The 16,039-nt window shown below is 44.4% G+C and overlaps 1 protein-coding gene across 1 annotated transcript in view; it reads right to left on the reverse strand.

The window, feature by feature from the left end:
* thsd7aa (thrombospondin, type I, domain containing 7Aa) overlaps nucleotides 1-16,039 on the reverse strand; it is a gene marked incomplete at both ends in the record, with an annotated part of 109,372 nt that overhangs the window by 41,639 nt on the left and 51,694 nt on the right. The window contains 3 exons of the mRNA XM_079259088.1: nucleotides 1,808-2,048; nucleotides 4,958-5,152; nucleotides 15,684-15,887. Coding sequence (XP_079115214.1) covers nucleotides 1,808-2,048; nucleotides 4,958-5,152; nucleotides 15,684-15,887 — 640 coding nt within the window. The remainder of the gene's footprint in view (nucleotides 1-1,807; nucleotides 2,049-4,957; nucleotides 5,153-15,683; nucleotides 15,888-16,039) is intronic.

The following is a 16,039-nucleotide window of genomic DNA, read 5'->3' on the forward strand; positions in this document are numbered from 1 at the left end:
CAGAGGTCCAGATCCCTCTGTTGCTCTTTGGATCATTTATTATCACCAGAGGCTGTTTAGATGTTTTTCTGCTACAGAAATCCCTTCAACCCTGCAGTTTCTATGTAAGTTAGCAGAAATTCCCTGATTCCTCAATCAGAGTCTTTGTGTCGCTTACATGGAGCGAGAAGAGACATTTTTAGGTCATTATCAGTTGAAATCATGCTGAAAGTTGTATAATATGAATGTTAAAACTTCTTTTGAACAATTTTATTTTCTATGTAAAAGTGACTGAAGCGCTGATACAGCAAAACAGAACACAGTTTCTCAGGGAGAGTTTTCCCACAGATCACAGTTAACTCTAAAACCAGGTGAGCCAAGCTTAAAGTCAGAGTTTCCAGAAGCACAGAGATGCTGGATAGATCGCCATGGCAACTAACTGTGTTTAAAATCACCTGCTTTGAAGTGAAAAAGTTCAGTTTCAGGTTTAAATAACTGAAAAGTAGCAGATAAAAAATATTAGATTGACTGAAAAACAACATTTACCAATAAACTTAGACATTGATCATCTGACCTGAGACGAATACGGCGACATCTTTGCAGCTTTAATGTCTGCAAGAACAGCTTGAACTAAGAACGGCCTGAACGTTTGTGATGAGTCTTTGCCTCAGCTGCTCTGTCATGTTACCATGGAAACCCTCCTGAATCAGAATCAGATATAAACTCTTCGTTTTTGTATTCTGTTCACTCTGATCCCCCTGAAACTGGATCAAAACCAGATTAGAAAATTGGTCTTGATATTTTAGAAGTATTCAAAATCAACTTTTTTATTTTTATTTGGTCATGAACCTGAATGATATTCAGATTATTATGGGACTCTTATTGAGAATGAGGTCTTAAGTTTCATTTATAACCCCCTGTAAATAATTGTAAATGCTTATAAATGCAGCACAGAAAGAAAAAAATAATAATGTTTTGTTGATTGTTTTTCCTCTGTAATGATAGCAGTTAGTGTTGTATTATACATGGTTGGAAAACCTGCTCAGTCAGCTTTACAAAGAGGGGAGAACGTGTGAAGATGCTGCTTCCTGGAAAAAGCAACACGGCTAAATGTGCAGGTAGTCCCCCCAAAATGTACCAAATCCATCCCCTATATAATATTCTCATGTGGTGCATGGGGTGCACATAGTGCACACGGCTCATATGATACATGCAGCGCATGTGATGCATGTGATACACGCAGCGCATGTGATACATGCAGCGCATGTGATGCATGCAGCGCATGTGATGGACATGATACATGCATCGCATGTGATGGACATGATACATGCATCGCATGTGATGGACATGATACACGCAGCGCATGTGATACATGCAGCGCATGTGATACATGCATCGCATGTGATGGACATGATACATGCAGCGCATGTGATGCATGTAGTACACGTGGTGCATGTGATGCGTGTAGTGCACGCAGCGCACGCGGCGCATGTGATGCATGTAGTACACGTGGTGCATGTGATGCGTGTAGTGCACGCAGCGCACGCGGCGCATGTGATGCATGTGTTACTGGCATGCAGGGACGATGTTTAGCAGAGGATGGCGTTAGCAGAGCTGGATCAGAGTATGTAACACGCCATGCTTGCTGATGGAGACACAACATGATCAATCAGGTGTCAATCAAACCACTGGAAACACACCTGGAAACCCCTGGATGTCTGAGCACCAACAGGAGAACATTACAACCAAACACAGAGGGTCCAACCATCTACAAACTCCCAACACAGCATTTTCACACAGCACACTGTAGAAAAGTGTTGAATCTTACTTTTTGGGAGGAACCTGACCAACATTGACACGGACACAGATGACTTTGCGTGTTTGCATCCCCACTGAGCATGAGACTTCATCGCCATGCATCCGTCCCACAGACGTGTTGGTGGATGGGAGGGAGGAGTCCTCTATGCACTGCCCCCACGGGCCGGTTTGCCAGTGGTACACGGTGCAGGGATGGTCATTGCAGGACCTCACCTCCTGCAGGGCGCTGATGTTGGGACACTGGATTCCTCCTGAGAAACACCAGATCAGAAACACCGTCTCAGCTACTGATCAGACACGACTTTTCATCGATGCAGGATGGAAAAATCTGGAACAAACAGGCTTAGAAATGCAAGATCAAAGGAGTTTAATTTGTGTAATGTACCAGTCTGAACTAGATTCAGACTGGTTAGGTCCACATTAGAGACATTTAAACCGTCCCAGCATATGTGCACAGAGGAGGAATCAAGCTTTCATTGATTTATGTCCAAACTCCCGACTTCCGTTGTTACTGGAAGTGCAGCTGGACGTCTTTAAGTTACTGCAGCAGTGATTTTATCTGTTACAGATACAGCCTCTTCATCCACGTCTGTGACATTAGGCCATGAATCTGGGAAGCGTGTGCAGAATGTCTTGCTGACAGCCTTGTCATGGTTTGCCAGTCAGTTTCTTTCTTTTCTTTTAAATATACTAACATATTTCCAGGCAAGTCCATCTCCGGTCTGACAAACAAAACCTTACATACATTACTTTCATCCAAAGATCTGGTTGAAGTGTTCATATCTGCCAGAAAACTCATTTCCTCCTTGGATCTCTCATTGATAACTATGAAGGGAGTTGCTGCAGCTAAGAGGAGCAGAGGTTCAACCAGCAGAAGTTTGTCACTGATGTCCAGCGACAAAGTTCTCTTCACAGCACAGAAAAGAACAGATACGAGAGTTTCTGGTTACTTTTGTCAATAACTAATACTGTAATATTACTGTATGAATAAACTAACTCAGTTACTGTATGGGGTGTTCGTCTGTTACAAGCTAAATGATTACATTTAATACATAAATGTAGGTGTTTCAGTTAACAATTTTTATTGGGATATTTAGTTCTTAGGCAATTCTAGGGTGTAGTGGAAACACCGCTCCGTCTTGGTTTTGATGTAAACAGTTTTGCATCATTTTGGAAAAAACTGCAACAAAAAAAAAAAATATATATATATAGAGAGAGCGTGAGTGGTTGTTTGTCTCTGTGTGGCCCTGCGATGGACTGGCGAGCTGTCCGGGGTGTATCCTGCCTGTCGCCCAGAGCCAGCTGGGATAGGCTCCAGCTTCCCCGCGACCCTGAATTGGATTAAGTGGTTCAGAAAATGAATGAATATATATATATATAAATATATATATATATATATATATATATATATATATATATATATATATATATATATATATATATATATATATTTATTTATTTTATTTTTTTTTATTATTATTTTTTTTAATATGTTTTTTTCTTTAAATACACATTAGCCTATTATATTAGTAATACCCTTAACAATGATCAATATATTTTTTCATGGATCATTTAGAGGATCTAAACCAGAGCCGCAGCTCAGACACTCTGGGTGGGTGTGATGGAGGCTCCTCCTGCTTTATCAGCCAGTAAATCCCCCCCCCCCCCCTCCGATGCTCCATCAGAAACACTTTTTCTGTTTCTCTAGGGCTGCGTTTCATTGAGTTTCTTAACTTTAGGACATGTTTGTTGTGTCTCTCAGCCTCTTATCATCTTTCCATCAGCTCAGGGGACATTCCAGATGGGAGTGCACAGGTCAAAATCAACTCAGCTCATCCAGATTTTCTCTTTCATTTGGCCCAGTAACTGTAAAATACTCTGAAACGGGTGGAAATAACTGATCACGCCCACACAGGAGTAAATTCCACCGTATCTCACACTTCACTAATGTTTCCAGTTTCCTCAGTTTGCTTCTTCATCGTACTGCATGTCTGATGTGCACCAGTTTCACCCGGACCCAGGTGGGGAAACCATTTAAAACCTCCCATGGTCTTGAATAGAAGTTTCAGTGTGAGAAAATTTCACATCCAGCAGTGAGTTGGGTTCGTTTGAGCTGATCTGAGATCAGTCTGCATCCTCATCGCCACCTCCAGCTTCTCCAACATGACAACTGCTCATCTTCCTGTCCTCCTGAAACCAGTTTCGTACCCAGTAATCCTGACTGGTTTAAACATTCAGGTTTGGCTAAGTGGTCTGTAATAAAGCAACTTATTTCTGCTGGATGGACTCTTGTCCTTCCCTTCTGGACTGTTCTCTGCAGCCTGTATCAGTTTCCTACAGCTGATGACCAGAAGAAGTGGATAACTGGATACCCAGCAGCACATCTACTCCTCTTACTCCATAATTGGTTTATTGGCTAATCTAAGCAGGAAATGGTTGGCAGCAATCATCTTGCTTCACGTTACATCTTGCACCACTCATCTGTTAACAGATATCCGTAAGTTACGTCTCCTCCTCGTCCTGCACAGCCCTACTCCATTAAAGTGTTGTGAATACACCAGGAAGGATGTCATCGGATCAGAAGTCAGAAGATAAGAGCTGAAGTCCAATCACCTGCCAAGACTTGTGCCAACCTTCTGGCATGTTGCTTCAGGTTTAGTGTGAAAAATGATAAAAATCGTCTCCATGTTGTTGCAGCAAATACTACTAATAAGGAATCTAAAGTTCTACTTTCTTCTACTAAAAGCGTTGGATTTCATTTGAAGCAGCAGATTTGATTATTTAGAGAGTTCTACATCTTCTATTTAATCAAAGGAAACTTTAAACTACATCAGCAAAAAGCACAGGGGTTTTCTAAGAACATGAGGGATGAAAATACCGAAAATCAGAGGGACCTTTGACACCAGTGAACGACCTGACAGAAGTAAGGAAAGAAAAGGTGTTTGTCCTTCAGAGCCAACATAAAATTCCTCATAAGAGTCATTGGAAGAGTGAGGTCTTACCCTGCATCACAGTGACCCATGTCACAACTTTAGCTGTCACTGCAGAAGAACACATAATCATTTATTTATAGGTGGAAGAGGAAACGGGAGAATCCCCGTTCTACTGTCAGCAGTGGCTTAAAAACCACAGTTAGGAGCTAAAACATGAGATTTCTCACCTTCTCCAGCATTATAGGCCAGGATGGAGCGCACTCGGGTCTGCCTGCCCTCAGTGTTTTTCCCAGAGCAGGTGTGGGAGCAGAGGGACCAGGGGGTCCAGGGGCTCAGCGCACAGTCCTTTGGGCAAGGCACCTCGCAGATGGTGGGCATGGGAAGGATGGCATCACGACAAAGTTGTTTCTCCACATCTTCACCTGGGTGGAGACAAGAGGAGTTCAAATGATGCAGGGACTCATCGCATCATCACTGACTGGCTGAATGACCAACATCGTGAGAAGGAAAAGGTGAGAAAACTAAATAAACAAGGAGCGTAAAAAGGAGCTGTAAAACTGGAATTTTCAGATGGTTACAAACAAGCAGTAAAACCTGAGAAACATACTGGAGATAAACTCTCTTTCACTATCATTGACGCCGATACTGTTATTACACATTTATGTTTCAGTTTTAACTGCAAACTCATGTAAAAAGATCATTAATGATCACAGTGGTTTAAATAATGACAATGGGTCAAGCTGAATACGATACTGTGTAGCAGACAGTGCAATAAATATTGGTTTCCAGTAGTGGTGACTACTGACTGTAATATATGATGAGAATAATAGATGCTGGAGCTCCACAGAATAAATTTACGTGGTAACTTATGTCATATCACACTTTCCACCATACCACTAAATTGAGTCATGATAACCAAGATATCCAGACATAATTCCTTATCGTGGTTTTGTGCAAAGGGACCTGGATCACCTTTGGGAATTAAAATATTCCATAAAATGATTTGTGATTAGCTATAAAATGCCTCTGTGGGGTGGAAACTGTAGCTTGGATTTGCCAGAATTAGTGAGTCAAACATGACTTTTGCAAGAAAGACTTTCACAACTGATTCCTTGTTAATGGTGGGAATCTTGGACTGCACATGGCAGCAGCTTAGTGCACAACCCGCCAGTAAATACGAGAGCCGATGTGCTAATGGAGCAGCTGGCATGCTAGAAACCGATGCAATGAAGGATTCCATGCAAAAGACCAGGCTATCCAAACTTATAGGCGGCAACGGGAGTATCTTCTCCACTGGGTCGCCAATCTGAGGAAACTATCATTAGCATTGCTAATGCTAATGGCCTGCCAGGACAAAGACAAAAACATTTCATGTCACGCATCATGTGTTACAACTTATTTAGCCCACAATGAATACATTCTAGGGTGCGTCTTTTAAAGGTGTTAAATAATGCATCTCCTCCCAGTTAGCATGTCTGCTGCAATGAATATGCAATATGGGACTTTCACTTACTAATTTTTGTGTTGTGGGAGGAGAAAATGTAAATATATCTATTCAATAGCTGCAATGTGATCTGTCAAACCTGAGAGCAATGTTGCAGATAGAAACTGTGTCTATATTTAACACGTTTCAAAGGACGTACGAACGGTCTGTGTGGGTAGTTGACCCTTTATAGAGCACTCAATGAAATACCTTGAAATTAGAAATTTAAACATAAAATTGTCCTTTTGGTATGTAGCAAGACCTCCGTTCTGTTGTTTTCTTTTTTTTTTTTTTAAATAGTTTTATGCTGAAAATGAAAGAAAACTAAGTGATCAAAAACAGTCACTTGCCTGATAAAGCGTTAAACACTTGGGTAGGATTATTGTTACAGAAAGGAGACATGGAAACAAAGCAAGGAGATGCAGAGAATACGTTTCCATACTTTTGGGATTAACGAGGAAATAATCATCAAGATGTAGCCCGGTCTAAAATTTCATTACAGACCCAAAGGACTAAAATATAAATATGTTAAAACCCTTTCTTAAAATGCATTAAATATTGTTAATCACAGTGAGACATAGTTAATTTCTTCTGTTAAAATGTGTTCATAAATAGTTGTAAAAGTCAGATATAAACTAACCCAAGATTTTGTCATTTAGTTTGGGAAAAATGCTATTCGCACAAGTTTGTTTGGAACGTACTTATCAACATGTGCTTTTGGTTACAAATCAGCTTTATGTGTTGTCAATATTGTATTCTCTGTTATCATATTGGTTGATGTGAACTCCATGTTCAATCACATGCATAAGCGCGGGATCTAAGACAGGAAGTGAAGGGAAACAGCTAGGATTGAGGCATTCAGCTACTGCGTTTGCCTGACGAAGGTTGTGAAGCTAAGCTACGGGGAAAAATGGTCAGAAAACATTGTGGATGCAGAGTCTACATTGCTGTTTTGGACTATATAACCCTGTGACGAGTGAGTACTCGGATTTATATGACTTTTGTGCTTTTACGAAATGTTTAAAGTGCATAAATGTGTGATGCTAATCGTGAATTAGCATGTTAGCATTTTACCGCGAGTTAGTTCCTACTCTGTATGTAAAGTATATGAGCTTGGATGAATATATGAAACTAATTAGAGACTTTTAATGCCCAGTGGACCGAGAGGAATTCTCTGGACTCTGCTGCTGTGGATAAAAAGAGAGAGAAACAAGTTTCACCGAGTGCATTTCACACAGCCTGTGAAGCCGAGCTGCCAGCCCGGTTACAGAGAACCTGCATGATGACCGACAAGGTTTTAACCATCCATTTCCCTTGAACATAAGGAGTTGTGAGTAAAACCAAAGCAACTTCACCTTAATTTTGGTTTGTGAACCAAGGAAACGGCCATTTTTCTATTTTTTGGCCCAACGAACCCGAGCGTCGTATCAGGCCTGCAACAATTGTTTATTTGAGCGTTAAAGACTCTTTAATTCCTGGTATAAAGCTGAACTTGATTTAATTGGACTCTTATATGTGTGGATGTTACAGTCTGAAATAGTGTTTTGATGAAGTTATGGAATAACTGAAACCCACGCATGTATTGAGAGAAACCCTTAAAACTTCATTCATTCATTCATTTTCTAAACCGCTTAATCCAATTCAGGGTCGCGGGGAAGCTGGAGCCTATCCCAGCTGGCTTTGGGCGACAGGCAGGGTACACCCTGGACAGCTCGCCAGTCCGTCGCAGGGCCACACACAGAGAGACGAACAACCACTCACGCTCACACTCACTCCTAGGGGCAATTTAGAGTGACCAATTAACCTAACGTGCATGTCTTTGGATGGTGGGAGGAAGCCGGAGAACCCGGAGAGAACCCACGCATACACGAGGAGAACATGCAAACTCCACACAGAAAGGCCACTGACCAAACCTCTCCCCAGCCAAGGATCCAACCAGTGACCTTCTTGCTGTGAGGCCACAGTGCTAACCACTGTGCCACCGTGCCCTTAAAACTTTATCTGCTAATTTTTATTTCTTTATTCTTATTTACTAAATATTATTTTTTTACTTTAAACTTTGTGTTATGTCTTAATTGCCTTACAGAATAGCGGGTGTTATTGATTTCCAGCGACAGTTATTATTCTGAGTGAACGTAAACTAGAGTATTTTACATTTTCTCCTTGGGAGATGGAGGCACCGCCATAATTAAAAAACTTCAATAAGTGTAAATGGTTAAAAGCTAACTATTATTGTTTCTCCTGTTTACTAATATTAGTTTTAGTTGTATTTAAGTAACGTACCCAGGGCCCCACTCATTGTACTATCACCAATCTTAACCAAATGGTTAATATTTAGCTACAAAAACATTTGGCTTCTCCAACATTTTGGAGCTGTCGGAGGAACTCAGAATGGATGTGGCGAGGAGTCCCACACAGATATAGCGTATCACAGCTGGGAACCCCCAGATGTGCTGTCCAAGTCCTAAATGCCTTTGTTTTGCCAGATGGTCGTAGTTATTAGGTTTCTATGCACATGGTAGTCATTGGTGGCAGTAGCTGGATTTCTTAAAGTAATAGCAGCAAATTATTGCACCCATGTGCGGCTAATGCCCCTTGCAGATATGTGTCAGGAAACCGCAGGCACATGCATTCCCCTATTGTGCCGTGTGTGATGCCAAAAGCATTGTTGATGTTGTGGGAAAACCTCTCGGGTCAGTGCATGATTCTTTTATTTTGAAAAACAGTTTCAACAGTTTTTGTTCGTTCATGAATCTATTTGTGTGTCAGTCAGAATTCTCTGCTGTAGGCCATGTTTTCTCTCCATACTGGAAACAACAAAACGTGCAAAACCCTCATTTAAATACGGAGTCTCAAACAAATTTGCACCTGCCGGCCATTTACGCTATCACTATTAGCAAATCACCTCCAAACTGTGGTTCAGACCCATGTGCAAAATTCTAGATTGCAAATGCAAATTATTGCACGCGCATTGGGATCTTAGTAGATTTGGCCCTTAGTGGTTCCATGAGACTGAAATGATCAGGCAATAACCTAAAGTGGATACATGTCAGCTTGTCTCTACGTGGACATGGTCTTTACTTATATCACACTGGCTCTGGCCAGTAAGAGCACAGAGGAACATGATGGAAATCAGGTTGGGAACCATTGCCTTAATGGTGCCTCTTTGGTAGGATTGCCCATATCTGGCCAAAGGGCATTATGTGCTGTATCTGTGGCATTGTTTTGTTCCTGGAACCCTTGTACATCTAAACAAAATGCTTTGTAAAAGCCAACAAACGGCATTGGTTTGTTACTGTACTGTATCTGGTGCAAACTGTGAGGATTTCTCCATAAGACAGCTCTGCTCCCTGTTCGTCTTTCATTTTTGCTGCAACGTATAAATAAATTTAGAGACATCTGTCCCTTTTACTGAGAGATTACCAGGATCGGCATCAGGCCAAGCTGATGCTCTGCAGTATAAAAAGCCAAATCACTTCTAATATTCAGAAGCATCTTTATGCAAAGCAGGGACATCTAGTTCTGGTCTTACAAGGCCATCGTCCTGCAGGTTTTAGATGTGTCCTGACTCAGATTGAAGAGGTGTTAACAGGCTTGTAAAGAACTGGAGGCATTGCTGATAGAAAAATACATTTTTGGAACAATCTGTCCTTCAGTATGTTCAGGTAGTCAGAGGATCTCATTCTTTGGACACATAATGTTGCTGAACCTAGACCTGAATCTGGACCAGAACCTAGACCTGAATCTGGACCAGAACCTAGACCTGACAAACTGCAGCCACTCCAGATCATAGACTGGTAACACTAAGCTTGAGATCTGCATCACTTCACCTGCCTCTCCTCACACCCTGATGCTCCATCACTCTGGAACAGGATCAGTCTGGACTACATCAGACCACATGATGAGTCTGGAACAGGGTCAATCTGGACTACATCAGACCACATGATGAGTCTGGAACAGGGTCGATTTGGACTCTTCAGACCACATGATGAGTCTGGAACAGGGTCAGTCTGGACTACATCAGACCACATGATGAGTCTGGAACAGGGTCAATCTGGACTACATCAGACCACATGATGAGTCTGGAACAGGGTCGATTTGGACTCTTCAGACCACATGATGAGTCTGGAACAGGGTCAGTCTGGACTACATCAGACCACATGATGAGTCTGGAACAGGGTCGATTTGGACTCTTCAGACCACATGATGAGTCTGGAACAGGGTCAGTCTGGACTACATCAGACCACATGATGAGTCTGGAACAGGGTCGATTTGGACTCTTCAGACCACATGATGAGTCTGGAACAGGGTCAGTCTGGACTACATCAGACCACATGATGAGTCTGGAACAGGGTCAGTCTGGACTACATCAGACCACATGATGAGTCTGGAACAGGGTCAGTCTGGACTACATCAGACCACATGATGAGTCTGGAACAGGGTCAGTCTGGACTACATCAGACCACATGATGAGTCTGGAACAGGGTTGATCTGGACTACATCAGACCACATGATGAGTCTGGAACAGGGTCAATCTGGACTACATCAGACCACATGATGAGTCTGGAACAGGGTCGATCTGGACTACATCAGACCACATGATGAGTCTGGAACAGGGTCAGTCTGGACTACATCAGACCGCATGATGAGTCTGGAACAGGGTCAGTCTGGACTACATCAGACCACGTGATGAGTCTGGAACAGGGTCAGTCTGGACTACATCAGACCACGTGATGAGTCTGGAACAGGGTCAGTCTGGACTACATCAGACCACGTGATGAGTCTGGAACAGGGTCAGTCTGGACTACATCAGACCACATGATGAGTCTGGAACAGGGTCAGTCTGGACTACATCAGACCACGTGATGAGTCTGGAACAGGGTCAGTCTGGACTACATCAGACCACGTGATGAGTCTGGAACAGGGTCAGTCTGGACTACATCAGACCACATGATGAGTCTGGAACAGGGTCAGTCTGGACTACATCAGACCACATGATGAGTCTGGAACAGGGTCAGTCTGGACTACATCAGACCACATGATGAGTCTGGAACAGGGTCAATCTGGACTACATCAGACCGCATGATGAGTCTGGAACAGGGTCAATCTGGACTACATCAGACCGCATGATGAGTCTGGAACAGGGTCAGTCTGGACTACATCAGACCACATGATGAGTCTGGAACAGGGTCAGTCTGGACTACATCAGACCGCATGATGAGTCTGGAACTGGGTCAGTCTGGACTACATCAGACCACATGATGAGTCTGGAACAGGGTCGATTTGGACTCTTCAGACCACATGATGAGTCTGGAACAGGGTCAGTCTGGACTACATAGACCACATGATGAGTCTGGAACAGGGTCGATTTGGACTCTTCAGACCACATGATGAGTCTGGAACAGGGTCAGTCTGGACTACATCAGACCACATGATGAGTCTGGAACAGGGTCGATTTGGACTCTTCAGACCACATGATGAGTCTGGAACAGGGTCAGTCTGGACTACATCAGACCACATGATGAGTCTGGAACAGGGTCGATTTGGACTCTTCAGACCACATGATGAGTCTGGAACAGGGTCAGTCTGGACTACATCAGACCACATGATGAGTCTGGAACAGGGTCAGTCTGGACTACATCAGACCACATGATGAGTCTGGAACAGGGTCGATTTGGACTCTTCAGACCACATGATGAGTCTGGAACAGGGTCAGTCTGGACTACATCAGACCACATGATGAGTCTGGAACAGGGTCAGTCTGGACTACATCAGACCACATGATGAGTCTGGAACAGGGTCAATCTGGACTACATCAGACCACATGATGAGTCTGGAACAGGGTCAGTCTGGACTACATCAGACCACATGATGAGTCTGGAACAGGGTCAGTCTGGACTACATCAGACCACATGATGAGTCTGGAACAGGGTTGATCTGGACTACATCAGACCACATGATGAGTCTGGAACAGGGTCAATCTGGACTACATCAGACCACATGATGAGTCTGGAACAGGGTCGATCTGGATTACATCAGACCACATGATGAGTCTGGAACAGGGTCAGTCTGGACTACATCAGACCACGTGATGAGTCTGGAACAGGGTCAGTCTGGACTACATCAGACCACATGATGAGTCTGGAACAGGGTCAGTCTGGACTACATCAGACCACGTGATGAGTCTGGAACAGGGTCAGTCTGGACTACATCAGACCACATGATGAGTCTGGAACAGGGTCAGTCTGGACTACATCAGACCACGTGATGAGTCTGGAACAGGGTCAGTCTGGACTACATCAGACCACATGATGAGTCTGGAACAGGGTCAGTCTGGACTACATCAGACCACGTGATGAGTCTGGAACAGGGTCAGTCTGGACTACATCAGACCACGTGATGAGTCTGGAACAGGGTCAGTCTGGACTACATCAGACCACGTGATGAGTCTGGAACAGGGTCAGTCTGGACTACATCAGACCACATGATGAGTCTGGAACAGGGTCAATCTGGACTACATCAGACCGCATGATGAGTCTGGAACAGGGTCGATCTGGACTCTTCAGACCACATGATGAGTCTGGAACAGGGTCAGTCTGGACTACATCAGACCGCATGATGAGTCTGGAACAGGGTAAGTCTGGACTACATCAGACCACATGATGAGTCTGGAACAGGGTCAGTCTGGACTACATCAGACCACATGATGAGTCTGGAACAGGGTCAGTCTGGACTACATCAGACCACATGATGAGTCTGGAACAGGGTCGATCTGGACTACATCAGACCACATGATGAGTCTGGAACAGGGTCGATCTGGACTACATCAGACCACATGATGAGTCTGGAACAGGGTCAGTCTGGACTACATCAGACCACATGATGAGTCTGGAACAGGGTCAATCTGGACTACATCAGACCACATGATGAGTCTGGAACAGGGTCAATCTGGACTACATCAGACCACATGATGAGTCTGGAACAGGGTCGATCTGGACTACATCAGACCACATGATGAGTCTGGAACAGGGTCGATCTGGACTACATCAGACCACATGATGAGTCTGGAACAGGGTCAATCTGGACTACATCAGACCACGTGATGAGTCTGGAACAGGGTCAATCTGGACTACATCAGACCACGTGATGAGTCTGGAACAGGGTCAGTCTGGACTACATCAGACCACATGATGAGTCTGGAACAGGGTCAGTCTGGACTACATCAGACCACATGATGAGTCTGGAACAGGGTCAGTCTGGACTACATCAGACCACATGATGAGTCTGGAACAGGGTCAGTCTGGACTACATCAGACCACATGATGAGTCTGAAACAGGGTCGATCTGGACTACATCAGACCACATGATGAGTCTGGAACAGGGTCAGTCTGGACTACATCAGACCACATGATGAGTCTGGAACAGGGTCAGTCTGGACTACATCAGACCACGTGATGAGTCTGGAACAGGGTCAGTCTGGACTACATCAGACCACATGATGAGTCTGGAACAGGGTCAGTCTGGACTACATCAGACCACATGATGAGTCTGGAACAGGGTCAGTCTGGACTACATCAGACCACGTGATGAGTCTGGAACAGGGTCAGTCTGGACTACATCAGACCACATGATGAGTCTGGAACAGGGTCAGTCTGGACTACATCAGACCGCATGATGAGTCTGGAACAGGGTCGATCTGGACTACATCAGACCACATGATGAGTCTGGAACAGGGTCAGTCTGGACTACATCAGACCGCATGATGAGTCTGGAACAGGGTCAGTCTGGACTACATCAGACCACATGATGAGTCTGGAACAGGGTCAGTCTGGACTACATCAGACCACATGATGAGTCTGGAACAGGGTCAGTCTGGACTACATCAGACCACATGAGTCTGGAACAGGGTCAGTCTGGACTACATCAGACCGCATGATGAGTCTGGAACAGGGTCGATCTGGACTACATCAGACCACATGAGTCTGGAACAGGGTCAGTCTGGACTACATCAGACCACATGATGAGTCTGGAACAGGGTCAGTCTGGACTACATCAGACCACATGATGAGTCTGGAACAGGGTCGATCTGGACTACATCAGACCACATGAGTCTGGAACAGGGTCAGTCTGGACTACATCAGACCACATGAGTCTGGAACAGGGTCAGTCTGGACTACATCAGACCGCATGATGAGTCTGGAACAGGGTCAGTCTGGACTACATCAGACCACGTGATGAGTCTGGAACAGGGTCAGTCTGGACTACATCAGACCACATGATGAGTCTGGAACAGGGTCAGTCTGGACTACATCAGACCACATGATGAGTCTGGAACTGGGTCAATCTGGACTACATCAGACCACATGATGAGTCTGGAACTGGGTCAATCTGGACTACATCAGACCACATGATGAGTCTGGAACTGGGTCGATCTGGACTACATCAGACCACATGATGAGTCTGGAACAGGGTCGATCTGGACTACATCAGACCACATGATGAGTCTGGAACAGGGTCAGTCTGGACTACATCAGACCACATGATGAGTCTGGAACAGGGTTGATCTGGACTACATCAGACCACATGATGAGTCTGGAACAGGGTCAATCTGGACTACATCAGACCACATGATGAGTCTGGAACAGGGTCAATCTGGACTACATCAGACCACATGATGAGTCTGGAACAGGGTCAGTCTGGACTACATCAGACCACATGATGAGTCTGGAACAGGGTCAGTCTGGACTACATCAGACCGCATGATGAGTCTGGAACAGGGTCAGTCTGGACTACATCAGACCGCATGATGAGTCTGGAACAGGGTCAGTCTGGACTACATCAGACCACATGATGAGTCTGGAACAGGGTCAGTCTGGACTACATCAGACCACATGATGAGTCTGGAACAGGGTCAGTCTGGACTACATCAGACCACATGATGAGTCTGGAACAGGGTCAGTCTGGACTACATCAGACCACATGATGAGTCTGGAACAGGGTCGAGCTGGACTCTTCAGACCACATGATGAGTCTGGAACAGGGTCGATCTGGACTCTTCAGACCATGTGACCTTGTTCCAGTTTCAGAGTCCAGTCTCTCTGGTTTGGTTTGATTTCAGGATGATCACCATCAGCATCATTTATTCCTGAACGATGATGGTTTTCCACCATCTGTCCAGGTTTTAGTGCTTTGGTTGGTTCTTAATCCAGTTTTAGTAATTCCACATCCCTGTAGGGGTTTTTATCTGCTTGATGCCAAAATGATGTAGCATTTTGACATGACCACAGGTTGCCCTCCCAGCTGGTCACAGGACTGGTTTGTTGCAGGTAAGTCTTCCATGCAGGAATTATCCAGCAGGAAGCTCCAGCCTGTTTGCTGAGTTAAATCTAGATGATGGCTTTCATTTAGACCATGTGATACATAAAGATCTGCAATCCAAATAGTTTGGTTTCTCTGCTGTGTTTTCTCACCATCGCTGTTGACACACTGGACCTGGGGGATCCGAGTTCCGGGTCCACATTCCTTCTCGTTATCAGGGATACACTCCTCCAGTTTAGCCACCAGCCAGGTGTAGCAGCTGGGGTCTTCACATGGTATTGCTTCCACTAGATGGGGGCAGTTCCCAATCCCTCCAGTGGGCTCGTTGACGATCTTCCTCTTCCTCATTTTGAACCCTGCCAGAGATGAAATAATAAAAGATTAAGATGTGGAAAATGATGGGGTTCTGGTTCCCAGATAAATCCTCATGATTAACAACTAACTAGCACAAAGCGCAGAAAATGGACTCTTTGTTGACACTTTTCTCTCCGTTTTGAAAACATAATCA

The sequence above is a fragment of the Telmatherina bonti genome (assembly GCF_933228915.1).
Source record: "Telmatherina bonti genome assembly, chromosome: 19".
Lineage (NCBI taxonomy): Eukaryota > Metazoa > Chordata > Actinopteri > Atheriniformes > Telmatherinidae > Telmatherina > Telmatherina bonti.